Below are 27,661 nucleotides of genomic sequence, written 5' to 3' on the forward strand. Positions count from 1 at the left end.
TACCACTTGAGCCACAGCTCCACTTTCCAGTTTTTTTGTAGTTTGAGAGAAGAGTCTCATGGACTTTTCCTTCCCTGTCCTCAAAGGATCTCAGCCTCTTGAGTACGTACGATTAGAGTGAGCCACCATCATCTGGCATGAACCACCTGAGCCTGGCTTCATAAAGACTTTTGAACCCTTTATCATCTGGCAGACAGAAATCCATACATCCCTCTTTTTCTTTTTTTTTTTTTTTCCTAGAGCTGAGGAGCGAACTCGGGGCCTTGTGCTCGCCAGGCAGGCGCTCTTCCGCTGAGCTAAACCCCCAGCCCCTTACACATCCCTTTCCTTGACATTCCCTGTTCCCCAACTCATTGTCCTTGGTGTTTGAAGTGAGGTCACACTAGGCTGGTTTATATGGTTTATATGGTTTGTTTAATTGTTCTTTGTCACATGTACATATCAGTGCTAGCTTGACTCTCTTTTTAAATGGTGGTTTGACTTTCCAGTAGAAATGTCCTCCCTTGCTCTGTATCACTGGCCTTGTTTTTGGAGAGCAGGGGAGAAAAGGGGCTCCTTAGTTGTCACTGCTTGGCAGAAGATCAAAGTCTCTGGGGCGATATCACCATTTCATCTTCCAGGACAGGTTTTTGTAAGCTTCAGGTACACGCCAGAGGGCATGGTGTAAGCAACTGCAGACCGATGGGGCCCTTTACTTGGAGTGTTGCAAAGCAAAGGTGCACTTCTTGTAGGTTGCATACAGCAAGAGGATAGAACGCAGCATCTGTTTGCACATTGTCACTGTCATCTGGATCTGAGGCTCCTTGAGGCCAGTGGGCCACTGATGCTCCCTGCTGATGATTTTGCAGAAGGCTGACTTGTCTGAGACCCTGAAGGTCCCCGTCCACTTGGGTGGCTGAGCCGTGATGACCCTGCCAAAGACAGAATCCACTCCACTGAGGCGGACGGGCTGGGGCTTCCTCACCAGGCCTTTCTTGCTGTTGATGATTCGGAGCTCTGATGTGTGGCAGGGTAACTTGGGACTGACTCCAGCTTCCAGGAACGGGGTGTCTAGCACTAGAGTGACCTCTTGAAAGCACAGCTGCACTTCCAGGTCAGAAGGGGTGTGCGCAAAGCAAGGGGAGGCTTTAAAGGGGTGCTTGGAGGAAGGGGTGGGTGTCGTGTGCCGCAGCCATTGGAAGCTCTCGTCCAGTGGGGTCCATGGTGACCACAGCTGGTATCCTGCCATTGACAGTCCTAGAGGAAAATAATCACACATGACGTTTCCCTGCGGTGCTTTGGGTCAGGGCGTGGCTATGACCATTTATCCCGTCTCATATATGATGCAGACTTACTTTGTGGTGCCCATGGAACAGATTCCAGGAGGTGCTACGGTAGTCGTGGAGTATGGTAAATACTGTATGCATACTAAAACTTCATGAGGCCTCACAAGCCTGAGGGAGGTTTTAACTCATTGTACAGAGGAGGAAATAATGTGAAGTGGGCTCTATACCATGCTAGAAATGCTAATAACAGGCCTGATGTCTCTGGTGGCGGGGGTTGCTGGGGGTCTGATGAGACCCAGCTGTCGGAGGTCAGAGGAAGCTCCGCAAGTCCATGTTCCTCTCTCTTTGTAGCTCACATCAGTGGTTCTTTAGGTCTATCCTTTGGACTAGCAGCTTGTACATCATTTGGGAATTTAGTTGAAATACAAATACTTCAGACCTATGCAATCAGGAAGGAGGGGTGGGCCCAGACGTCTCTCTACACGGACCTCCTCCCTCCCTCCCAAAGGATTTTGTTGCATCTTACCTTTGAGTTAAGAGGTAAGTAAAACTCTGGCTTTCACTAATCCTTATGAAGACAGTCTCCTGTTGGCCCTAAATGCCTCTGTGTTTACTAATAGAAGACAATCTCTCTCAAAGCCCTGGGCAACTTATTTTGTACTCCCTTCAGAGGAGGGGTAGTTTACAAAGGCCAGTCTTCAAATACACTGGTTGCTGGGAATGTGGCTCAGTGGTAGAGTGCTTGCCTAGCATGCATGAAGCCCTGGGTTCGATTCCTCAGTGCCATATACATAGCAAAAGCCAGCAGTGATGCTGTGGCTCAAGTGGTAGAGCGTTAGCCTTGAGCAAAAGCAGCTCAGGGACAGTGCCCAGGCCTTCAGTTCAAGCCCCAGGACTGGCAAAACAAACAAAATGCACTGATTACCCTTCTTCCCACAGATAGGAGGTGTTGTTTTGTTTTTGGTGCTGTCTTGGGGCTTGAACTCAGGGCCTGGGAGCTCTCCCTGAACTGTGTTGCTCAAGGCTAGCCATCTATCTACCACTTGAGCCACAGCTCTACTTCCAGCTTTATTTTTGTTGTTGTTTTGTTGTCGGCTGTGGGGCTGAACTGTAGGCCTGGGCACTATCCCTCAGCTCTTCAGCTCAAGGCAGCACCCTACCACTTGAGCCACAGCGCCACTTCTGGCTTTTTTTTTTTTTTTCTGCTTATGTGGTGCTGAGGCATGGAACCCAGGGCCTCATGCATGCAAAGCAAGCACTCTACTAGGAAGCCAACTTCCCAGCCCCTCCAGTTTTGTTTTGATGCTTACTTGGAGATGAGAGTCCCACAGACTTTCTTTCCCCTGTTGGCTTTGAACCAAGATCCTCAGATCTCAGGCTCCTGAGCAGCTAGGATTTACAGACATGAGCCACCAGTACCTAGCCTAAGGGAGTTTTTAACTCATTGTTTTGTTTTAAAATCTATGAGATTTGTACTTGGTATCTCTCCTTGCCTCCCTCTCCCACAACTGCAGTGGGCCTCTGCTTGCTTAGCAGACATTTTACCAATTCAAACCCTTTATTTTTCAGATAGTGCCTTTCTTTTGCCTTAGCCTGGCATCCTAGACTGTTATCTTTGTCCTTTATACCACCCATGAAACTGGGATGACATATGTACCAACATCCATCCTCAGCTTTTTTTTGTTGAGATAGAGGGGTCTTGAAAAATTTTTCTGACTGGCTTTGAACCATGATCCACCTCAACTCAGAGGATTACCAGTGTAAGCTCTGCTTTTTTTTTCTTTCTTGCTTTCTTTGAAGAAAAAGGCTGGAACAATATAACTAACTCAAAGTCTATCCAAGTAGAGGTTGGATTCCCATCATTCTACTTTAAAACTCTCAGTATGTAAGGGTTTCACTGAATTCAGAAGCTAATGGCTTTGAGCACCTACCCACCCTATTATGTGCAGACACAGTTCCAGTCCCTTTTCTTTCCAGCCAAGTATGTTCCTCCGTGCCTCTTCACTTCTCCCACACAAGGTAACAGCAGCGGATATGATCCCATCTCATCCAGTGATTTGTCACCATTAAAAAGCTGGCACCTCACCACTGCGAGACAATGAAGTTCGTTTCTAAAACATTTCAAACTCGAAGTGTACCTGACAGTGGTTAGTAGAAAGGAGATTTGTGGATTTTTCCACCTCTGGCATGTTTCTCATGATCTGTGCAGGTGCCTTGGAAATTACTGTGTTCTAATATCTGGGCAGCTTTAGAGTGAGGAACTGAGCTATCTATTCCGGATAGCCTATGAGAGGCTATGGTGGTTGCTACCATGACCTTAGCATACATCCAAGATTAGGCTTTACTGTTCCACCAGGGCGTGGTGGGGTGGAGGGTAGTGACTCCCATACACTCATGTCCCCCCCAAATGTATTTAATCACAAGATTCTTTTCCTGACCCCCCCCCCCTTCGACTAGAGGAAGCAGTGAAGCGACTGTTCGGATGTCCTGCCCACATCACATGGGTGAGATGGCCTCTCCCAACGTTCAAATGCAAACGTGTCAGCCCCCTCTCCCAGTTCCCAGGTTCACACACCCATTCCAGGCGTGGCTGAACCTAGGAAGTCTGTTTAAACTGTCATAGCTCTCAGATGAGGAGGACCTGTTTTTTTTGGGGGGGGGGGAAGCTTCCCCTTCATAGGCCCCTCCATTTTCCCACCTGGGAAAGGGGAAGGCAGCGCCAAGGTGCAGATCCCGAGGGGCTGGAGTGCGGTGGGAGCCCGGGCCCAGGCCCACCATCGCCATCCCGGCCAGAGGCTCACCTGCTGAACACCGCGCGGGCCACACGCTCCAGAGTGGTGGCCTCATCTTCTCCCCACCGGTGCCTGGCAACCGCCTTTGTGATTCAGGACCGGGCGGGGGAGGGGGCGGGGGAGGCGGGGACGGGGGCGGGGCCATGCGAGAGAGGGTGGCGCTGGACCACTCAGGACCACCCAGAAGGGAAGCCAGCCAAGATGTGAGGAGTCCACCTGTTATTGTCCCTGCCTCTTCAGATCCAACACGGGCTGATGGAGCCCTGGTTCAAGACTTACCCACTCCCATCTCCCCATCATCTCTTTGACTAGAGCACCGAAGACACCCCAGCTTCCCACCTGGCCACAGGTATACAAGTCCTGGAAACAGCAGTGTTAACAGTTAGTCTGTGGTGGAGTGGCTTCCTGCAACAGAAAATGATGAAATCAACTATATGACAGTATTTTCTATAAGTCATTTGTGACTAATTCCTCTGCAAACCTTAGTGATCCTCACCACAGAATGCTAATATGCCAATGGTACCCAGTACCTCTTGTATATAGGTTATTGCAAATATTGTTCTGAAATGCTTCAAAATTACATTTTTAAAGTAAATAATTGTTTGAAATCTATTTTGTAAAGATATAAAGTACAATAGAATTTCTGGAGTACAGATTAAACTATTTGCACACACAAAAAAAGAGCTAGTCTGTATTTTGTACACCCGTGCTCCTGTTCAAGGAGAGGAGAGTTACCCAGAGTTTGGAAGACTTGTGATGTTAGTGTGATTCCAGATAAACTGACTGAAAACCTTTATCTTCTGTTAAACCTCAAAAGGGTAATTTTATCCTATTTTACAATGCTGAAAAAAAAAAAGGATGCTTTCACCCGATCAAAAATGTGGTTTAAGCCAGACACTGATGGCTCAGCTGGTCATCCTAGCTACTCAGGAGGCAGAGATCTGAGGACCGAGGTTCAAAGCCAGCCGGGGCAGAAAAATCCCGTGAGACTCTTACCTCCAGTTAACCAGAAAAGCAAATGTGGAGCTATGTCTCAAAGTGGTAGAGCTCGGGCCTTGAGCTCTGGCCTTGAGTGCCCAGGCCCCGAATTCAAGCTCCATGAGGAAAAAAGCGGTTTGACACTTTTGTCAGCCTAGGTGGCTGAGAGGTGGGCAGCAGTTTACACAGCCTGGGTGCCCAGCGCCTGGCCTCAGCAATCCTAGAGTTAATTTGTGGGCAGTTAATGCATGGGAGGAGATAGTGTATGGGCGGAGTTGGTGTGTGGGCGGAGTTGGGTATGGGAGGAGTTGGCTGTGGGCGGAGTTAGAGTGTGGGAGGAGTTGGCGTGTGGGCGGAGTAGGAGTGTGGGAGGAGTTGGCTGTGGGCGGAGTTAGAGTGTGGGAGGAGTTGGCATGTGGGCGGAGTTGGAGTGTGGGAGGAGTTGGGTATGGGAGGAGTTGGCTGTGGGCGGAGTTAGAGTGTGGGAGGAGTTGGTGTGTGGGAGGAGTTGGGTATGGGAGGAGTTGGGTATGGGAGGAGTTGGTGTGTGGGAGGAGTTGGCACATGGGCGGAGTTGGTGTGTGGGCGGAGTTGGCGTGTGGGCGGAGTTGGCATGTGGGCGGAGTTAGAGTGTGGGAGGAGTTGGCGTGTGGGCGGAGTAGGAGTGTGGGAGGAGTTGGTGTGAGGGCGGAGCTGGAATGTGGGCGGAGTTGGGGTGAGGGCGGAGCTGGCGTGTGGGAGGAGTTGGCATGTGGGCGGAGTCGGAGTGTGGGAGGGGTTGGCATGTGGGCGGAGTTGGTGTGAGGGCGGAGCTGGCATGTGGGAGGAGTTGGCGTGTGGGTGCAGAGTGTGGGAGGAGTTGGTGTGTGGGCGGAGTTTGCATGTGGGAGGAGCTTGTGTGGGCAGATTTTAGTGGCGTTAGGGAGTGGGAGGGGCTGGGGAGTGGGAGAGTTGATGTGTAGGCGCTGTCAGAGTGGGGAGGAGCTGTTGTAGGGGGTGGAGGTAATGGCCACCGGTCCTTTTCTCCCAGAACCCTAACAGGCCTTGCAGTTTTGTCAACACCAGTAAGTGCTGTCACCTTTTGTCTGGTTCTTGGGTAAAGCTGATGAAGAAGTTCTGAGGATAGAGTCGCGCTGGGGTCCTGGTTGGAGAAACCAGTATCACCTTAAGGGACTTGCCCTATGCCGGTTGCGTACATGTGCACCCAGTGAAGTGTAGGAAGTTTGGAGGGGAGTCAGAAAGTGGAGAGGAACATAAAATCTTGACACAACAGAGGGAAATGATTTTGAATTACAAAACTTAATTCCTCCAGCTAATTTTATTTTCCTCCTGAAGAGGAGAAATAACACACTAGTTATTTAAAAAGCAGATGAAACTTTTTTTTTTTTGGTACAGGATTCTTTCTTTAAATGAAAGCTTCCAAGATCATATGATTAACATTCTTCTATGACATTCTGCACACAGTCCTCTGTGCAAGCTGTCCAGTTCCAAGGGAGTGTTCCAGGAAATGCTATTTGCTGTTCTCTCCAAATCTGATATACAACAGAATCAGAAACAGCTTTGCATCCCTTCGGCAAAATACCTGGGGTGGATTGCTTATGAAGAAGAAAAGATGTACCTAACTAAAAAGTGCAAACATGGGCTGGGAATGTGGCTCAGTGGTAGAGCGCTTGCCTGGCATGCATGAAGCCCTGGGTTCCATTCCTCAGCACCACATAATCAGAGAAGACTGGAAGTGGCGCTGTGGCTTAAGTGGTGGAGTGCTAGCGCTGAGCAAAAGAAGCTCAGAGACAGTGCCCAGGCCCTGAGTTCGAGCCCGACTGGCAAAAACAAAATAGGCACAAACATGACCCATGGTAAATAGCAGGCGTGTGTGTGGAGTCAGGTTTACTATAGGAGCTAGTATTCCTTCTAATGACACTCAGAGCTGCAATGAAAGAAAAACTCAGGCTGTCTTGTAATCCCAGTTACTTGGAGAATAAAGAGCAGGAGGTAGTTGCTTGCTTGAGGTTAGTAAAGCTCCATCTCAACCAGTGGCAGGGCTTGGTGACATATATCTCAGCAATCTCAGCCACGGGGCAAAGCACCACGGCTGGGTGCTGTGTGGGGGCATGAGATGCCCACGCGCCCCCTCAGTTCCAGAACACCGGAACCGGCGTGGGAGTGTGGCGCCCGGCACATGCGCACTCCGACCTCACCTCCCGGGCCTGGGCGGAGGCATCTGTTTTCCCAGGCTTGAGGAACTGAGAAGACCGCTGGTGATACCGCGCTTGCGCACCACAAAGCCGCACAATGGCGGACCTGCGGGGAAGGGTGTGGGTCGACGGCGCAGGCGCGCTGGCGGCCAGCGGAGGCAGGGCGCACGCGCAGTTGCTCTTCCTCAGGCGGCCGCCATGGCGGGACAGGAGGATCCCGTGCAGCGAGAGATCCACCAGGACTGGGCGAACCGGGAATACATTGAACTCATCACCTGCAGCATCAAGAAGATCGCGGACTTTCTCAACTCGTTTGGTTAGCAGGGAGCCGGAGAGGCGGGGAGGAGGGAGGCGTCGGGCGCTCGGCGGGCCCCGGGGAGAGAAGCCCGGGGGAGGGGGGTTCCCGGAGCCCGGGGTTCGCGCCCCCGCTGGCGGCCGCCCCCCGCCCCGCGGGCCCCTCGTCAGGCCTGGCCCTCGGCCGGGGGCTCCGCTGCCGCCCTCCAGCGGCCGCTGTGCGCCCCGCTTCCCTTCCGGGCCGCACTCGGCCGAGGCCGGGCCGTTCGCTCCGGGTCCCCGCGGGTGCGCGCCGCGGGGCGGGCGCGAGGTCCGGCGTGAGGCCCGGGTCCTTCCGGCGGGGCGCCGCCGGGTTCCGCGGAGACACGGCCTTTCCGGGGCTTTGCTGGGCCTGCGCGCCGGCGGCGGGACGGTGCTCGCTCCTCCGCGCGCGGCGCTCCGTCGCCGACCGCCTGCGCTGGCCCGACGGCCCCAGAAGGCGTCTGGAGACCGGGCGCCTCGTGATCGTCTTGGGGTTGGGTGCTTGGGTTCCGTGAAGGCAGCGACGGGAGGCAACTAAGACTAGCAGAGGCCCGGCCCGGGTGGGCCGTGTCGGTCGGCCGACCTGAGCTGCCCCGGAGGAGGCAAGGCCAGGATTGTGGTTCAAAGCCAGCCCCCGGCAGGAAAGCCTGTGGAACATTGATTTCCCGTTAACCAGCAAAACGCTGCAAGTGGAGCCGCGGCTGGAGGGATAGAGCTCCAGCCTCGAGTGAAACAGCAGCGCCAGCGCGGGACCCTGCGTGACGGTGCGAGGCTTCGTGTTGGTGTTGAGGCTGCGCTCACCGCGCTGCCCGGCCGGCCGTCTGGCCTCAGCCCCCAAGAACTGGGACTGTAAACCTCACTGTTAGAATTTGTTTTTTTGTTGTGTTGTGTTTTATTTTTGGTCCGGTCGTGGGGCCTGAACTCTGGGCCTGGGTGCTGTCCCTCAGCTCTTCAGCTCAAGGCTAGCGCTCTACCACTTGAGCCACAGCGCCACTTCCGACTTTTTTCTTTTTGCTTATGTGGTGCTGGGGAATCGAACCCAGGGCCTCAGGCATGCAAGGCAAGCACTCGTCCCAGCCAGAATTTTTTTTTTAATCTAACACTGTTTAACCTCAAAAAATGTCAACATTCTAAGTATTCCAAAAATAGGCTGTCGAACACAGAGCTTTTAAAGTTTTGCTGCCAGTGAGTTCTATAATTTGTTTAAAAAAAATTTTAAGTCTGCCACGTTTAACAAACAGTAATTCAAACACTTGGGCTGGGAAGGTGGCACAGTGGTAGAGCGCTTGCCTTGCATGCATGAAGCCCTGGGTTCGATTCCTCAACACCACATAAACAGAAAAATCCAAAAAGTAATTCAAACACTTATCATACCAACTGACTCCTGCTTGCTTACAGCTGAGAGTCGCAGCTTAATACGGCCTCTATACAAAAGCAAGACGTCCTGAAGCCATAGCCTCAACACCAAGCAAAGAGCATCAAGAATCTGTCTGGAGCCCCGCGCCGGCGGCTCACGCCTGTAATCCTAGCTACTCAGGAGGCTGAGATCTGGGGTTCAAAGCCAGCCCGGGCAGGAAAGTCCGTGAGACTCTTACCTATTCAGAAAACCGGAAGTGGCGCTGTGGCTCAAGTAGTAGAGGGCTAGCCTTGAGCTGAAGAGCTGAGGGACAGCACCCTGGCTTAGAATTCAAGCCCCATGACCGACCAAAAAAAAAAAGAATCTGTCTGGTTATTTTGTTCCTTTTGCAAAGTATGAATATAATTCTTTCTTTTTTTTTTTTTAGTCGGTCATGGGGCCATGGGGCTTGAACTCTGGGCCTGAGCACTGTGCCTCAGCTCTTCAGCTCAAGGCAAGTGCTCTACCACTTGAGTCACAGCGCCACTTCCGGTTTTCTGGTGGTTTGTTGGAGATAGGAGTCTCACGGTCTTTCCTGCCCTGGCTGGCTTTGAACCTCGATCCTCAGATCTCAGCCTCCTGAGTAGCTAGGATTACAGACCACCAGTGCCTGGCTTTCTTTATGTTCTTTTGGAAAACTATATATATTATCTATTGGGTAACTCAGAATTCTAGTACAATTTTGATACAGTTTCAGGGCATTCAGACACCCTGGCTACATAAACCACTGATAATTTTTTTTTTTTTGGTCTGTCATGGGGCTTGAACTCTGGGCCTGGGTACTGTCCCTTAGCTCTTCAGCTCAAGGTGAACACTCTACCACTTGAGCCACAGCACCACTTCTAGTTTTCTTCTGGTTAATTGGAGATAAGAGTCTCATGGACTTTCCTGACAGGACTGGCTTTGAACTATTATCTCAGCCTCCTGAATAGCTAGGATTGCAAGGCGTGTGCTGCTGATTCACAGCTAAACCATTGACAGTTTCTAGAAAACTTTCAATAAGATTGTGATCAAACTTTGTAATTCACTAGGTCAATAGACACCTATCAGCACCAGATGTGATGCTCCCCTACTCTGAGGTATTCATAAGGAGACAGGTAACAGGTGTTTTGATCCTCCCCCTCTTGCCATTGCACCTTTTTCTGGATAAGGACCTTTACCAGGACCTTCTGCACCATCAGACTGTCCTTTAGACTTAAAGTCAGATGTCCTCTGACTCTCCTTCAGCTTCATCATCTTAATAATATGCACCACATTTTTTGTTATGTCTTTCAAAAGAGATGCAAGGTTTATGAATTGGATGCTGAGGTGGGATTCTCAATGTAACAGGAAGAATCCAGTCTGATCTTTGGGGGAGGAGGGATAATTAGCATCTTTTCTCTTTCTGTGTCTCTTAGCTGGTCCATGGTCTTTAATATCCTGGTTGTAGTATGCTGTAACTACTTAGGTTCTCTTTCCCAGACATTGTCTGTCCTCAGAAAATTCTAAAGATTTTAGAGACCCCTGTGTTCTTTCTTATCTTCTTCTCTGCACGTCTGCAGAGACGATAGAGCAAACACGTTGCCTTCTGGTTTCTTTTTTTCTTTTTTTGTCTAAGACAGGAACTTGAACTCAGTATCTGACTCTTGGCTTTTGCTCATTTTCTGATCCACTCCTCTGTCTTTGCTCTCTAGTTTCTTGGGATAGTCTTTAGCCCATTGCTCTGGGCAGCCCAGGGCACCTCAAGCTTATGCTAGTTGCCTCCATGAGAGCTGAATTCAACTGAGCTCTGTGGCTCACGCCTGTAATCCTAGCTACTCAGAAGGCTGAGATCTGAGTATTTATTAAGTTTGATGCCAGTTTGGCAGACAAATTATCAGCAAAGAAAACAAGAGGAGCCCTGGCTCAAGTGGTATAGAGTGCTAGGCTTGAGCCAGAAAGCTAAGGGATAGCACCTAAGCCCTGAATTCAAGCCCAGTATCCACATAAACAAAACAAAATCTTTAATTCACAAACACTTGCAGGTCACACCTAAAAAGGTAGGTCTTGAATTTCTGACAGAACTCTATAGTTTGTTATTGTTGTTGTTGTTGTTTGTTTTGGTCATGCGGCTTGAACTCTGGGCCTGGGCGCTGTCCCTGTGCTCTTCAGCTCAAGGCTAGTGCTCTACCACTTGAGCTACAGAGCCACTTCCGGTTTTCTAGTGGTTTTATTGGAGAAAAGAGTCTCACAGATATTCTTGTGTGGGCTAGCTTTGAACCACAGTCCCCAGATCTCAGTCTCCTAAGTAGCTAGGAATACAGGCGTGAGCCACTCACTGGTGCCCACCTCCCTGAGCTCTTTTTTGCTGAAGTCTAGTGCTGTACCACTTGGAGTTACAGTGCCACTTCCGGTTTTCTGGTGGTTAATTGGACATAAGATAAGGGACTTTCCCCTGCTTTCACTATACTTGATGTCAGTATAACTTGTGGAGGAGATGGGGAAAAACCAGTTGTTTAAGGATACAGGTGGACCTGTTGCAACAATGAGAAGTACAAGTTGTCATGTCCAAAATGACTTTACAACGTCGGTGTGGGGGGGGGGAGAAGGGGGGGGAAGGAGAAGGATTGGGATTGGGGGGGAGGGGGGAGGCTGGGAAGGGATGTGAAGGGTAAACCAAAGGAGGAGGGTGCAATGTTTGGTAAGAAATGTACACATTATCCTGCCCATGTAATTGTAACCCCTCTGTACAGTATGTTCACAAATAAAATAAAATTAAAAAAAAAAAAAGATAAGGGACTTTTCTGCCTAGGTTGGCTTTGAAATGTGATCCTCAGATCTCAGCCTCCTGAATAGCTAGAGATTTCAGGCGTGAGCCACCAGCACCAATTTATGTTTTTTTTTTTTTTTTTTAAGTGACCATAGCCCTTTATTACGTACTTAGAATATAGAATAGAAGGTACTGTGCTTGTCTTTTGTGGTGCTAGGGATGGAAGTCAGGGTCTCATGTATGCTAGGCAAGTGTCCTACCACTGGACTACATCCACAGCCCAAACCAGGTATTTCCAGACAGCAACAATCTGTTATTCTCTTTACACTTTTCTGCATATGCTAGCTTTAGAATTAAGAGGGGAGGGCTGGGAAGGTGGCTCAGTGGTAGAGCGCTTGCCTTGCATGCCTGAGGCCCTGGGTTCGATTCCTCAGCACCACATAAGCAAAAAGAAAAAAGCCAGAGGTGGCACTGTGGCTCAAGTGGTAGAGCGCTAGTCTTGAGCTGAAGAGCTGAGGGACAGCGCCCAGGCCCAGAGTTCAGGCCCCACGACTGGACCCCCCCCCCAAAAAAAAAAAAAAAAAAGAATTAAGAGGTGAAGTCTAAAAATAAAGGCCTATAATGTGTGTGTATTTTGTAGAAACTTCATTAAATCCGAAGTAGAAGAGTGGGCTTCGTGTTGGATGTGATTATTGTGTTACTGCCTGTAAGTCCTCAGATTCAGGTGGTCTTCCACCACTGAAAGACAAAACCACAGATTGTGAATCCACTATTACCAGTTGCAATCTATCAACAAAGGACGTGACTAACTTACCCTATGTCAGGGTAAGGATTGTAGGATCACTGCCCTTTTCAAAGAGCTCTAGAGTCAAAGTAAACTATTGACTCTTTGTATAGACCCACAGGTAGCTGTCAGAGAGAGGGCTTATGCAGTGGGCTCAGAATGGGGAACAATTCTAAATGCTTCATCACTTGGGTCTTGAGATTTAATCTGCCCAGGCTGGCTTGGATCTGTGATACTGATGGTGCCCAGCTTTCCAGTGTTTTTGTGTTTTTTTTTAAAGTTTTTAATTGAGATGAAATTTACATAAAATATTTCCAGTGTTTTTGTTTGAAACAGTATGTTTTGCCCTGTTCCCATTTGCAGTGCTGAGGATAGAAGCCATGGTTTCATGATCTACCACCGAACTATGTCCCTGTCCGTGAACCAGTATATATTTAATGGGATCTGCAATGGGAATGACGTTCTGAAGTTGAGCATTTTATATTCCTGGAAGTGTTTATCCATGTGTGCTGGTACTATAGCATCAGTCTTGGATTCTGACTCATTACCAGATTGACAGTAGAACAGAACAGACGTTCAGGAAGGAAGGCCCTCTCTCTCCCATTCCCTTTCCACCGTAATTTTGGTGTATCTTTACTCATGGGAAATAACAGGTTGTCAAAGAAAATATTCTTGTGCTTATTGAATAGCAGACATAATGTGTACTTTTATGCTTCCAAAAATTATACTGAGAAGAACAGTCTTGATGGAAAGGGCAGGGTGCTGAGTGCTTATGTGCAGGCTAGAACTGGGAGTAGAGGAAGCAGCACTAGGAGATAAATAAGACTAAAAACAAGTGGGTTTGGCCTGGCTCTGGTGGCTTACACCTAAATCCTAGCTACTCAGGAGGCCAAGATCTGAGGATCATGGTTCAAAGCCAGCCTGGGCACAAAAGTGAGCACCAGAAAACCAGAAGTGGAGTTGTGGCTTGAGCGTCCAGGCCCCAAGTTTAAGTCTCACAACTGACAAAGAAAAAAAGAGGGGGTCTGGCAGTGGTTTAGTTGTATAATACCAAGTATGTATAGGCCCTGAGTTTGATCCCCAACACCTTTTACAAAAGAACGAAAAATGACCAGAACAGAGAGATCAGTAGAGGAATTAAGTTGTTTCTTTTTTTTTTTTGTCGGTTGTGGTGCTTGAACTCTGGGCCTGGGTGCTATCCCTGCGCTCTTCATCTCAAGGTGAGTGTGCTACTGCTTGAGCCACAGCACCACTTCTGGTTTTCTAGTGGTTAATTGGATATGAGTCTCACAGACTTTTCTGCCCAGGCTGGCTTTGAACCATGATCCTCAGATCTCAGCCTTCTGAGTAGCTAGGATTACAGACGTGAGCCACCGGCGCCCGGCAAATTAAGTTGTTTCTAGGGACTGAGGGAAGGCAGAATGGAGATTGACAGTACTTGGTTTCCTTCAGCAATGTTCAGAATATTCTAAAATTAGATTATAGTAGTTGTTACCTGGGGCTTGAACTCTGGTCCTCTTGCTCACTTGACTTTCACCCACAGCTGGCACTCTACCACTCTACCACACTTCCATGTCTAGCTTTTTTTTTTTTTTTTCCCACTGGTTATTTACTGGATTTGTATGCCTGGGTTGGCTTATGAACTGCAATCCTCAGAAATGATATTGAAATTGAGAGTCCTTCCTTCCTTCCTTCCTTCCTTCTTTCCTTCCTTCCTTCCTTTCCTTCTTTCTTTCTTTTTCTGGGATGCCCCCAGTCCTTCTTGCTTTTGTTATCGTCCCATTAGCCTGGCCCTTCTATTTACACCTCCCATTTACCTGAGATGGCAGGTGTAGACCACTGTGCCCAACCTTTTTTATTGGCTAAGATGGTATTTCATGAACTTTTCCTTCCATCTAACCTTAAATAGCAATCCTGATGTGTGTGAGCCACTGCGCCCTGCTGAATTGAGTCTTGAATGTTTAGACAGGCAAGGTAAGTAAGGTGTGCACAGAGTGAATGGAAGTTGAGACAGATGAGCATGTAGCACGATGTAGCACTTCTGCAAACTAGCCAGGGAGAGATGGAAAGTTGTTCGCTTAGTGTTGAGTCATTATGTGTGATGTGGCTGAGCAGCAGTGTTGGAGGAGGTAGCAGGAAATAGTTGCTGCCATCGGTGCCCTTTTCTCTTGTAACAATATAGTGGCTGGAAAAAATGGACAAATAGAGAAGTGTGCAGAGGAAAAGACACTTGAGGGGAATCTAGGGTGCACTTTGTGTGAGGTAGTGAAAGAAAAGAAAATTGGAAAAGGAAGAGGAAGATTTGGGCTGTTTCTCCCAGATGGAATCAGGGTATTGGATTTGTTTGTTGTTGTTTGGTCCTGCAGTTAGAAAGAATCGTCATTGATTTCATTGTGGTATGAAAGTAATACACATAGCACAATGCCAGGCCGGTGTTCTACCACTGCGCTATAACCCTGACCTAAAATCCTTTGAGAATTTGAGTTTCGTCATTTCCCAGGCTAGCAGCGTGTGTCTGGCATTGCTGTGCCAGGGAGTGGCAGCTCCCAGCGGGCAGCGGGCCATCCCAAGGCGCACCTGTATGTGCTTTCTCTTGTCATGTTTCTTCTCTTCAAACTTTTTGTTTGTTTGTTTTTGTTTTTGCCAGTCCTGGGGCTTGAACTCAGGGCCTGGGCAATGTCCCTGAGCCTCTTTTGCTCTAACACCTGAACCATAGCACCATTTCCAGCTTTTTCTGTGTATGTGGTACTGAGGAATAGAACCCAGGGCTTCATGCATGCTACGCTAGCACTCCACCACTGAGCCACCTTCCCCGCCCTCTCTTCAAACTCTTTAGTACAGCCAACTATTTTTTTGTCAGAACAGGGCTCGAACTCGAACTGCTTGCTTGCTCACAGGTTGGTGCTATACCACTTGAGGCTTCCACACTTCCATTCTGGCATCTTGCTGATTAATTAGAGATTGAGTTTCTCAGACTATACTGCACATGCTGGTGTGGCTCAAGCGATAGCATGGCAGCCCTGAATAAAAAGGGAAAGCAAGAATGAGTTCTCAAATTCAACCCCTCCAAATTGGCACTAAAAGTCCTGGCCCCTGGTCGCTGTATGCCTTCACAGGGGAACCTTTCCAGCCTCTTCTAGCTTCTAAAGGCCACAGGTGTTCTGGGCTTGCGGCTGTATCACTGCAATGTCTGCCTGTGGCTTCCTAGTCTATATTTCCAGCTTCTAAAGGTCCCTTACATTCCTTGGCTTACTGTGTCTTCCCCCTTTCAATGCAACGGTAGCAAGTTGAGTCCCTGTGATGTTTCAAACCTTTTTTTTGTTGTTGTTGTTAGCCATGAACTCAGGGAATAGGCACTCTGCCTGAGCTTTTTCTACTCAAGGATAGTGCTCTACTGCTTTGAGCCATAGTGCCACTTCCAGTTTTCTGGTGTTTATTTGGAGATAAGAGTCACAGACTTGGGGCTGGGAAGGTGGCTCAGTGGTAGAGCGCTTGCCTTGCATGCTCGAGGCCCTGGGTTCGATTCCTCAGCACCACGGTAAGCAAAAAGAAAAAAATCCGGAAGTGGCGCTGTGGCTTAAGTGGTAGAGCACTAGCCTTGAGCTGAAGAGCTGAGGGACAGCGCCTAGGCCCAGAGTTCAGGCCCCATGACCGGACCAAAAAAAAAAAAGAGTCACAGATTTTCAACCTGGCCTGGCTTTGAACTACAATCCTCAGATCTCAGCCTCTTGAGTTGCTAGGATTATAGGCGTGAGCCACCAGCACCTGGAGATGCTTCAAACCTTTGATCCCTTCTCTGAAGCCTTCTTGTGCCTTTGCTGTCTATATTCATGGACTTTGTATTTAGATTAAACCTGCCAAGAAGTCCAAGATAAATCCTAGGATCTCAGTTCTTTAGTATTGATGATGGCTGCAAGTCTCCCAGGTATGATATCTATTCACAAGTTCCAGGTGTTAGGGTGTGGAAGTCTTTTAGGGGGGGTCACTGTTCTTGCCTGCCATCGCTGGTGGGATAGTCAGTTATACTCCTAAGCGCCTCGCCGTGTCCACAGGTGTGCTCTGCATTGTGAATCTTTCCTCTTCAGGGGAACAATGCTTTGTACGTGTGTGTGTCTGGAGTGAAGATAATCCTGAACATGAGTCTTCTTTTACCAGATATGTCTTGCCGTTCAAGACTCGCAACACTAAATGAGAAATTGACAGCCCTTGAGCGGAGAATAGAGTACATTGAAGCCCGGGTGAGTACAGTGGGCAAGGGCTGAGGGAGAAGGCAAACCACCAGGCCTGTGGAATGAACCCGGGGCAGAAGCAGGCTTGGCGATGTATAGATTTTTCTTTTTTTTTTTTTTTTGGGTCTGGTCGTGGGGCCTGAACTCTGGGCCTGGGCGCTGTCCCTCAGCTCTTCAGCTCAAGGCTAGCGCTCTACCACTTGAGCCACAGTGCCACCTCCGGCTTTTTTCTTTTTGCTTATGTGGTGCTGAGGAATCGAACCCAGGGCCTCAGGCATGCAAGGCAAGCGCTCTACCACTGAGCCATCTTCCCAGCCCGGCGATGTGTAGATTTAAGTCTTGTGACTCTTCTATCTGTCTTGTTTTCCATTTCTGGAGTTCCAAAATAAGGGTTTTTTTTGTTTTTGTTTTTTATAGATGCCTTTACCTCTGAGTAGATCTCAATGTCAGCTTTCCTTTGACAGGTGACGAAAGGTGAGACTCTCACCTAGAACTGTGCCGAGCTGCTGAGAAGTTGCTGTTGGGAACACAGGCGGCGTGGGGGCCCGGCAGCTTCTGCCCCTCCCCCTCCTCCTCTCCGTAATGAGCAACAGGCCTTTCTCGTTTTTTCTTTTTTCAAAAGTGTGGCCTTTGGCGCTGCCGTGTACATCGGGGAGTGTGATGTGGCGTGGGGGACTGGGAAACAGTATTAGGGGTTTGTACCTTTTGAGTAACGTTTCATGAAGCTATTGTTAAATGTGGTTGAGGGGTTGCGCCGGAAGCCTGGGACTCTATGCAGCTCCTCGCACTTCGCACTTCCAGATTTTCCTTACCGCTCTCATTGCCTCTGCACTGACTCCAGCAACAGTCCTGTCTTCTCCTCCCCACCCGCGGTGGGCCGTGGGGGTTGGGGGCAGTCCTGGCAGTGTGGCTGCCAGCGAACCATGTTGCCAACCCACCAGTTTCTTGTTTAAGGTCACTGCCAGGCCCTCGTGTGGCTTGAAAGGGACATTTGCAGAGTTTTCTGTCAGTTGGGGTGTCTGTACCTCTCATATTTCCCTAATAAACTCCTTAACTTTATCTGACTGCTGTGATTGTGTTGGGAGAAGATGGGCTCAGTACTGTGCACAAGCGGGATGTGTAGGCTGACTGCTGAACAGCGTCTTCAGATTCAAAGCCTAGGGAGCTTCCCTCCCCCTCCCCCCGTCCCTGTGTCTGGACTCTAGCTGCCTGAGGCATCCTGGGAATCATCTGGTCATTCAGCAGACATTTATCCAGTGCTTACTGTGTAGGCGCGTTACACTCTAATAACTGATGCAGCATTCAGTCAGACATGATGCTTACAGCCTGTTGAAATAGCAGTATCCACACAATTTAACTACAGTCCAGAGCAGACTAGTTTATGAAAGATGTACCAGTGCTTACACCTGTAAACCTAGCTACTCATTAGGCAGGAGGTCTCAGGATCCCAGTTCGAAACCAGCCTAAGCAAGAAAGCTTTAGAGACTCTTGCCACCAGTTGGAAGTGGAGCTGGGCTCAAGTGGTAAAGTGCCATCCTTGAGTGATAAAGCTAAGGGACAGGGCTGGGAAGGTGGCTCAGAGGTAGAGCGCTTGCCTTGCATGCCTGAGGCCTGTGTTTGATCCTCAGCACCACATAAGAAAAAAGCCAGAAGTGGCGCTGTGGCTCAAGTGGTAGAGCGATAACCTTGAGCTGAAGAGCTGAGGGACAGCACCCAGGCCCAGAGCTCCGGCCCCATGACCGCCCCCCCCCAAAAAAAAAAAAAAGCTAAGGGACAATGCCCATGACCTGAGTGGAAGCCCCAGTTACCTATTCAAGTAAGTGTGCACATTCACCAAAGATAGATTTATTTCCTTGAAAATACTGTAGTTTAAAGATTGTTGCTGGGCGCTGGTGGCTCACGCCTGTAATCCTAGCTACTCAGGAGGCTGAGATCTGAGGATCAAGGTTCAAAGCCAGCCCGGGCAGAAAAGTCCGTGAGACTCTTACCTCCAATTAAAAGACCAGAAGTGGCGTTGTGGCTCAAGCGGGAGAGCGCAGGGACAGGGCCCAGGCCCAGAGTTCAGGCCCCACAACCCACAAAAAAAAAGTGCAGAGGGTAGGTCAGATGAGCAAAACAGTGAAGAGATGGGCTGGGAATGTGGCTTAGGGGTAGGGTGCTTGCCTAGCATGCATGAAACTCTGGGTTCAAGTCCTCAGCACCACATACACAGAAAAAGCTGGAAATGGTGCTGTGGCTCAAGTGGTAGAGCGAAAGAACCTTAGGGACAGTGCCTAGTCCCTGAGTTCAAGGCCCAGGAGTAGAGAAAAAGAGATACAGTCCAAAGAGGAAATTACGACGTTTGCTGGAGAATGGACAAAGGGAGCACGTCAGGTGAAACTAGCCAGGCCCAGAGACAAATTCTCTTGTGGAATTTAGAGCAAACAAAACCTAAAACCTAAGGTCATGAGTATAAAAGAGGGGACTGCGAGGGAAGGGGGGGTGGAGGAGAATGGAGGTTGTGTATAAGACCAAGTCGCATCGTAGATGTGTGTGGAATGGTAAAGCAAACACTTGCACACCAGTAACCTTAGGGAGGGGAGGAATTTACTGCGGATCCTGCAGAGCGAGCTCTGGCCCCGCCCCCGCCGAGACCTGGCTCCGCCCTCGCTCCAGGCCCCGCCCCGGAGCCAGTCCGGGATGCACTTGCGCATGCGTGCAGCTTCCAACCGCCCATTTGAGCGCTGTCCGGGTCTAGGGTGCGCACCCGCACGCAGCCAGGCCCCGCCTCGCGTCCGGCCCGCGAATCCCGAGCGAGCAGCCCGGTGGTGGTGCGGGTGCTGAGGTGATGCCCCGGAAGGCGGGTGGCGAGGAGGCGGGCGCCGAGGAGGACGGCCCGGAGGAGGTGGGCCAGCAAGAGTCGGACGCCGAGGATTCCGGCTCGGAAGAGTCGGCCCCAGAGGAGCCGCGCGCCGCAGAGATGGAGGCCGGGCGGCCTCGGCCCGTGCTGCGCTCCGTCAACTCCCGCGAGCCGTCGCAGGTCATCTTCTGCAACCGCAGCCCGCGCGTCGTGCTGCCCGTGTGGCTCAACTTCGACGGCGAGCCGCAGCCCTACCCGACGCTGCCGCCGGGCACCGGCCGCCGCATCCACAGCTACCGAGGTAGGAGGCCGCCGCCGGGCCCCGCGCCGGGCCCCGCCTCCGCCGCCCGCCCCGGCCCGCAGGCGTAACGGCCCGCGTCCACGCTGTCTGCCGGCGCCGCGCACGCGCGCTGCCCTTCCAGCCTGGGAGCCCGGGCGCCGCGCCCCGAAGTCCCGGCGCTCGGGTCCTGCCTTCGCCCGACCACTGGCCCGCCGGGGAGGCGGTCGGGAGCCGGGCGGTGTCACAATCGCGGCGCTGGGCGCCGGGGAGGCGTGGCCGCCGCCGACCCCGGAGAGGCGTGGGGAGGGGGCGTCGGGGCGGTGGGTGTGCGGGTTCTGAAAGTGCGGTAAAAACCCCCGGGGTGAGATGACTGGGATTGACCTGACCTGACCTGAGGGGCGGTGGTGATCTGCTCGCGGCCCTTGCACGGAATGATCGTGAAGCGTGATCTTGCCCCCTCCAAGCCGGGCACCCAACTGGTTAAAGATTCCCAATCTTTTTTTTTTTGGTCCGGTCGTGGGGCCTGAACTCTGGGCCTGGGCGCTGTCCCTCAGCTCTTCAGCTCAAGGCTAGCGCTCTACCACTTGAGCCACAGCGCTACTTCTGGCTTTTTCCTTTTTGCTGATGTGGTGCTGAGGAATCGAACCCAGGGCCTAATGCATGCAAGGCAAGTCACTGAGCCACCTTCCCAGCCCACAATGATTCTCAATCTTAATTTAAGAAAAAAATTTTTTTTCTATTTTCGTGTTGGTCCCGGTGCTTGAACTCAGCCCTGGTGCTGCCCTGAGCGTTCTCACTCAAGGCTGGCGCTCTGCCACTTGAGCCACAGCTCCATTTTTGACTTTTTTTTTTTGAGGGGAGGGATAGTTTATTGTAAGTAGGAATCTCATGTAGGTTTCCTGCTGGGGCTAGTTTTCAACCACGATCTTCTTCAGATCTCAATCTCCTAAGTAGCTAGGATTACAGTCAGGAGTCACCAGCACCCAGCCTCTTTTTTTTTTTTGCCAGTCCTGGGGCTTGAACTCAGGGCCTGGGCACTGTCCCTGAGCTGCTTTTGCTCAAGGCTATTGCTCTACCACTTGAGCCACAGCACCACTTCCAGCCTTTTTTGTTAGTGTGGTACTGAGGAATTGAACCCAGGACTTCATGCATGCCAGGCAAGCACTCTACCACTATGCCACATTCCCAATTCCTGGATTATACACTTAAAAATAGTTAAAATTGAGCTGGAGCATGTGGTTCATGCCTGTAATCCTAGCTACTCAGGAGGCTGAGATCTGGGATTTGAAGCCAGCCTGAGCAGAAAACACCCTGGGTAGAGCTGTGGCTGAAGTAGTAGAGCACTAGTCAAGCAAAAATGCAAAGGCTAGGTTATGAGTTAAGCCCCAGTACCAAGACACACACACACACACACACACACACACACACACACACACATACACACCTTAAAATTGCCAGGGGCTAGTGGATTACACCTGAAATCTAAATTACTGAGGAGGCTGAAATCAGAAGATTGTGGTACAAAACCAGCCTGAGCAAAGGCTCATCTTCAATTTGAGTCATGGCTCAAGTGGTAGAGTTCAGCTGTGAGCCAGCACAGATTGAGGACCAATGGCCTCTTCATTTGCTGTGATGTGTAGTCCTTCTCTGTAGCCCTTGCTTTTCCACTGTGGTTGCAGACTTTAACACCAGGTACATATATACCCAAGTCTGCTTTCTTTTTTTTTTTTTTTGGGGGGGGGTCCGGTCGTGGGGCCTGAACTCTGGGCCTGGGCGCTGTCCCTCAGCTCTTCAGCTCAAGGCTAGCAGCGCTCTACCACTTGAGCCACAGCGCCACTTCCGGCTTTTTTCTCTTTTTGCTTATGTGGTGCTGAGGAATCGAACCCAGGGCCTCATGCATGCAAGGCAAGCGCTCTACCACTGAGCCATCTTCCTAGTCCCTTCACACCCATTTTCTAAGGCTTACTGTTAACATCCACTGGAAGGGTGGGGATACCATGGTGGAGAGGCCAGTATATCAGCCCTGATGATGACGCAGACTAGTGTGCTCTCTGACGGCATCTGCTTATGTTAACAGGTCACCTATGGCTCTTCAGAGATGCAGGGACATATGATGGGCTTCTGGTTAACCAGACTGAATTGTTTGTGCCGTCTCTCAACGTTGATGGGCAGCCAATTTTTGCCAACATCACACTGCCAGGTACTGATATTCGATCTTATTTTCAAAAAGATAAGGTGATTGTAATAAGTAGAGCATAGATTACTAGAAAGAGTCAGTCCAGTACTAATTAATTTTTACTAGAGGCAAAATTTTGGCTAGTGGGGCTGGGAAGGTAGTTCAGTGGTAGAGTGCTTGCCTTGCATGCATGAGGTCCTGAGTTTGATTCCTCAGCACCACATAGCTGAAAAAGCCAGAAGTGGTGCTGTGGCTCAAGTGGTAGAGCATTAGCCTTGAGCTGAAGGGCTGAGGGTTAGTGCCCAGGCCCAGTGTTCAGGCCCCATGACCAACAAAAAAATTGGCTAGTATCAGCCTTTGATAATGTATCTTCCACTGGGGGCTCTTAAGCCAGGCGCCAGCAGCTTATTTCTCTTAACTATTCAGATGGCTGGAAGATTGTTGTTCAAAACCAGCCCAGGCAGAAAAGTCATCTGCAATTAACCACAAAAACTCAAGCTTGGAGGCGTGGCTCAAAATTGATGCTCCAGCATGGAGCAAGTCCTGATACTGGCAAAAAAAAAAAAAAAAAAAGTTGGAGAGGGGGGTGGGGATAGTGGTGGCAGAGTCTCTACTTGTAGAATTATAAATGCTTTTTTGGTTTGCAGGCTTAGAACAGACTTAATGTCTTGGAGTCTCAGAAGAATAAAGCATATCATGGCTTATTTGTTGTTAACTTGTGAGGATATAGCTTTAATCTAGCTAAGCTCATAGTGTCCATCAAAGGTTAAAAAATGAAATCGAAGCCGGGCGCTGGTGGCTCACGCCTGTAATCCTAGCTACTCAGGAGGCTGGGATCTGAGGATCGCGGTTCAAAGCCAGCCCGGGCAGGAGAGACCGTGAGACTCCTATCTCCAATAAACCACCAGAAAACCGGAAGTGGCGCTGTAGCTCAAGTGGTAGAGCGCTCGCCTTGAGCTGAAGAGCTGAGGGACAGCGCCCAGGCCCAGAGTTCAAGCCCCACAGCCGACAAAAAAAAAAAAAAATGAAATCGAAGTAGGCCACTGGTGGCTCATGCCTGTAATCCTAGCTACTCAGAAGGCTGAGATCTGAGGATCTGCAGTTCAAAGCCAGGCTGGCTTGGAAAGGCTGAGACTCTTTATCTCCAGTTAATTGCCTAAATTCTGGAAGTGGAGCTGTAGCTCAAAGTAATAGGGACAGTGCCTAGGCCCTGAGTTCAAGCCTCACAACAACAACAACAAAAAATCATCAAATTGAAGATTAGTATCAGTTCACTGTCTATAATGCTTAATGATTTTATTGAGTTGAACTTTAAGAAACTGATATGAAATCCAGCTGGTGGCTCACGCCTATACCTTAATATACAGGAGGCTGAGATCTGACAGTTTGAAGCCATCCTGGGCAGTCCATGAGACATTTATCTCCAATTAACCACCAGAAAACTAGAATTGGAGTGGTGGCTCCATGCTCTAGTGGTAGGGTGCTTCCCTTGAGCTAAAAAGCTCAGAGTCAGCACCCAATTCCTAAATTTAAGCCCCAGGACTGACACAGAAAGGAAAAGAAGGAAGTCCAGAAGATTGTACTGGCATGAGTTCATAATCCCAAAAAGGCAAGAAGCAACGGAGAGTAGTAGGATGTCTAGGCTGTACCTTGTCTTAGAAGCCAGAAACAAATACCTATCTTTGTAGTGATCAAACAAATAGACATCTATACATAGCTACATAGATAGCTACATAGATTTTTTTTTCTTTTGTCAGTTGGGTACTTGGCATCGTCCCTGAACTCTTGCTCAAGGATAGCACTTTTTAGTGATTAATTGGAGATGAGTCTCATGGGAACTTTTCTGCCTAGGCTGGCTTCAAACCTGAATCCTCAGATCTCAGCCTTCTGGGTCACTAGTATTACAGGTATGAGCCGCCTGGTGCCTGGCTTAGATTCTTTTTTTTTTTTTTTTTTTTAATTTTTTTTGGGTCCGGTTGTGGGGCCTGAACTCTGGGCCTGGGCGCTGTCCCTCAGCTCTTCAGCTCAAGGTTAGCGCTCTACCACTTGAGTCACAGCTCCACTTCCGGCTTTTTTCATTTTGCTTATGTGGTGCTGAGGAATCGAACCCAGGGCCTCAGGCATGTAAGGCAAGCGCTCTACCACTGAGCCATCTTCCCAGCCCTTAGATTCTCTTTTAAAGAAGTGGATTAGTTAAGTGTGGTGCCACATTCCTAGAATTGTAACACTCAGAAACCTGAAGCAGGAGATCTAGAGTCCCAGGCCAATTTGGGCTATTAAAATGACAGCCAATCTTTTTTGTTGTTGGTGGTGGTGGTCGTGGGGCTTGAACTCTGGGCTGGAGCACTGTCTCTCAGCTCTTCAGCTCAAGACTAGCACTCTACCACTTGAGCTACAGCACCACTTCCTGTTTTCTGGTGGTTTATTGGAGAAGAGTTTCACGGACTTTCCTGCCCAGGCTGGCTTTGAACCGCAATCCTCAGATCTCTGCCTTCTGAGTAGCTAGGATTACAGGCATGAGCCACCAGTCCAGTGCCGGCGACAGCCAGTCTTAAAACAAGGGGAGGGGCTGGGAAGGTGGCTCAGTGGTAGAGCGCTTGCCTTGCATGCCTGAGGCCCTGGGTTCCATTCCTCAGCACCATATAAGCAAAAAGAAAAAAGCCGGAAGTGGCGCTGTGGCTCAAGTGGTAGAGCGCTAGCCTTGAGCTGAAGAGCTGAGGGACAGCGCCCAGGCCCAGAGTTCAGGCCCCACGACCGGACCCCAAAAAAATAAAACAAGGGGAAAAAAAATAAAAAATATACCAAAAGACAAGGAGCACTGTTTGGTTAAATTTGGAAAATTTTGCGTAATAGAACACCATTAAAGAGTAAGTTCCCCAGTGATTATAAAATAGGAATGGAGTTACCCCAAGTCTAGCGGCACTGCTTTTATCTATCACTTGTTATCTGTTGCAGTGTGACACCCACCTCTAAACTGACAATACGCATTTTATTTGTTAACTGTTCCACTCTGTGGGCTGAGTTAGGCCCAATGGTTCTTGCACTGATTGGTAAGTAGTCCAGAGGCTGGGCTGCCCTGGGCCATCTCTGAGACTGTCCTTTTGGTGTGGTGTCTAGCAGTGTCACCCACAGCTCCCAAAAGAGAAAAGCAGAAGTTGCCTCACCTTTTTTGTCCAGAGTTGCCAGTTCACCCTTTTCCACATTCTGTTAGCTGAGCCCACTCTCAAGGGAAGCTACCGCGCAGGGTCATGAGTGCTAGGGACCCACTGACACCACACTGCCACTGTGTGTGGTCTCCCTGTGGTGAAGGTCACTGCCGTGGTTGGCAGAGCCACGTGCTTGCCCTTGCCCCGGGGTGAGGGCCGGGCTGTGCTGAGGGCCGACTCCTGCCCTTGCAGTGTACACCCTGAAGGAGCGCTGCCTGCAGGTAGTGCGGAGCCTGGTGAAGCCGGAGAACTACAGGCAACTGGACATAGCCAGGTCACTCTGTGAGGATTTGGAGGACCACCCAAACGTGCAGAAAGATCTGGAACGGCTGACCCAGGAGCACATCGAGAATCAGCAGTTGGAAGAGAATGGAGGATTTAATTTCAATTAGCAATCCTGTTCTCAGTGTTTGATGGCACTGGTGAGTTTTGATCTAGAGGATTTAGCAACTACTTACGCTTGGTAAAGTAAAATATGCTCCATTGCTAAAAAGAAAGCGAATGGACTCCGTGGGCTTGCGTTACCCAGGGGCAGACATCACCCCGTGTCAATGAATCCCTGCTTGCTTCAAGTACTCATCAGAAGGAAGAGTTGCATTCTTGCCTCCTGGCAGGGCAGACACATTTCCTAAGGGTGTTTGTGTGAGCAACACAGGAAGAATTACAGCGTGTTCTCAGTTGCAAGGGAGCTGGGCCCGCTGCTTCTAATGGGTGTAGTGTGGTTGGAGGACCTGGTGTCCTTGACACAAGGACAGGCCTTTGTGTTCTCAGAGGTCGGGAGCCTTCAGTGCTTGTGTGTCCATGAATAAACCCACGGTGCTTTGGTGGAGAGTGTTCTGTGAGCAAGAGAAGGCAGCCCCTAAAGTAAACAGACTTCTTAAAGAGAATCATTTTTCTAGCAAACTTTTTCTAATTTTCTAGATCTCACACTTTGCATGGTGCACTCCTGTACCAATGTTGTTTTATTGTTTCTAAACCACACTAAGCTCTTGTAATTATCAGAGTGTTTTTATAATGTGACATAGCAGAAAAAGTCATCCAGTTTAATTCTGATATTAAAGTTACTATAGATCACTATAAGCCAGATGTGGGTTGTTTTTGCAACAAGATTTCTCTGTGTAACCTCAGGCTGGCTTCAAATTACATTCCTCTTCCCTCAGACTCACTGTGATTCAGCATTTGCATTAGCAGGACCTGGTCTCCCCTCCACTTGGGCCAATTACTCCTTAGTAAGGTAGGATGTTTTACAGTTTTTTTTTTTGTTTGTTTGTTTTTTGTCGGTCGTGGGGCTTGAACTCTGGGCCTGGGCGCTGTCCCTCAGCTCTTCAGTTCAAGGCTAGTGCTCTACCACTTGAGCCACAGCGCCACTTCTGGTTTTCTGAGTAGTTTATTGGAAATAAGAGTCTCACAGACTTTTTCTGCTCTGGCTGGCTTTGAACCGTGATTCCCAGATCTCAGTCTCCTGAGTAGCTAGGATTACAGGCGTGAGCAACTGACACCAGCTTGTTTTACAGTTTTATGAGTGTATATGTTTTTTCTTTTAAGTTAGTTTCAAAGTTAGTAATTCAGATTCAGTATTTAATATCAGACATTTTATAAATAATAGTTTTTTGTTTTTTTTTTTTTTGTCGGTCGTGAGGCTTGAACTCTGGGTCTGGGCGCTGTCCCTCAGCTCTTCAGCTCAAGGCGAGCACTCTACCACTGGAGCCACAGCGCCACTTCAGGCTTTATCTGCTTTTGTGGTGCTGAGGAATCGAACCCAGGGCCTCATGCATGCGAGGCAAGCACTCTATCACTGAGCTACCTTCCCTGCCCTTAAATAACAGTTTAAAAGAAAATAGCTTGGCACTGATGGCTCACACCTGTAATCCTAGCTACTCAGGAGACTGAAATGTGAGGATCGTGGTTCAAAGCCACTTGAGTCAGGAAAGCCTGTGAGACTCTTATCTCCAATTAACCAGCAAAAAGCTGGAAGTAGAATGGTAGCTCAAAAGGTAGAGTGTTAGCCTTGAGCACAAAAGCTCAAGAACATCACCCTGGCCCTGAGTTTAAGCCCCAGGATAGGCAAACAAAAACAAAACCAGGCTGGGCATGATGATGCACCTATTTACTCTGAGAATGTAGGGTCCTTATTTAACGTGGCCCTGGCAAAAGCATAAGACTAAATCAAAAAATAAATTTAACAAAAGATTAGTAATATGGCTCAGTAGTAGAATGTTAGCCTAGCGACCTAAGTTCAAACCCATTCCTCTCTCCACCCCCCTCCCCCAAAATACAGAAACAGCTGGGCCCTGGTGGCTCACATCTGTAATCCTAGCTACTCAGGAGGCTGAGATCTGAGAATTGAGGTTTGAAGCCAGCTCAGGCAGGAAAGTCTATGAGACTTATCTCCAATAAATACTCAGAAGAAGCTGGAAGTAGCACTGTGACTTAAGTGGTAGAGCTCTGGCCTTGAGCAAAACGAAGTTCAGGGACAGT

The 27,661-nt window shown here is 49.5% G+C and overlaps 3 protein-coding genes across 9 annotated transcripts; 2 read left to right on the forward strand and 1 right to left on the reverse strand.

Annotated features, from left to right (window-relative positions):
- Positions 1–331: 331 nt before the first annotated feature.
- Positions 332–7,427, reverse strand: LOC138822694 (FANCD2 opposite strand protein). 7 transcript variants are annotated; one of them, XM_070015533.1, is made up of 4 exons: positions 7,234–7,427; positions 4,397–4,462; positions 3,201–3,353; positions 340–1,236 (listed from the first exon to the last, which is right to left on the reverse strand). In XM_070015533.1, exon 4 carries the CDS (start codon positions 1,226–1,228, stop codon positions 692–694), a length of 537 nt encoding a protein of 178 aa, XP_069871634.1. In that variant the 5' UTR covers positions 1,229–1,236; positions 3,201–3,353; positions 4,397–4,462; positions 7,234–7,427; the 3' UTR covers positions 340–691. The 7 variants fall into 7 exon arrangements, with proteins under 7 accessions (XP_069871633.1, XP_069871639.1, XP_069871634.1 ...); XM_070015534.1 differs by having other exon boundaries at positions 4,337–4,462; XM_070015535.1 differs by lacking the exon at positions 7,234–7,427 and adding an exon at positions 6,114–6,128 and having other exon boundaries at positions 4,337–4,417.
- Positions 7,386–17,741, forward strand: LOC138822695 (protein BRICK1). The gene is made up of 3 exons (XM_070015539.1): positions 7,386–7,546; positions 16,609–16,691; positions 17,147–17,741. The coding sequence occupies exons 1-3, from the start codon at positions 7,429–7,431 to the stop codon at positions 17,171–17,173; spliced, it is 228 nt and encodes a 75-aa protein (XP_069871640.1). The 5' UTR covers positions 7,386–7,428; the 3' UTR covers positions 17,174–17,741.
- A 1,536-nt stretch (positions 17,742–19,277) lies between these two features.
- Positions 19,278–27,495, forward strand: LOC138822696 (von Hippel-Lindau disease tumor suppressor-like). Its single transcript, XM_070015540.1, has 3 exons — positions 19,278–19,822; positions 21,879–22,001; positions 25,376–27,495. Exons 1-3 carry the CDS (start codon positions 19,510–19,512, stop codon positions 25,573–25,575), a joined length of 636 nt encoding a protein of 211 aa, XP_069871641.1. The 5' UTR covers positions 19,278–19,509; the 3' UTR covers positions 25,576–27,495.
- The last annotated feature ends 166 nt before the right edge of the window (positions 27,496–27,661 follow it).

This window comes from Dipodomys merriami, unplaced genomic scaffold (genome assembly GCF_024711535.1).
Source record: "Dipodomys merriami isolate MVZ:Mamm:240054 unplaced genomic scaffold, mDipMer1.0.p SCAF_114, whole genome shotgun sequence".
NCBI classification, from domain to species: Eukaryota; Metazoa; Chordata; class Mammalia; order Rodentia; family Heteromyidae; genus Dipodomys; species Dipodomys merriami.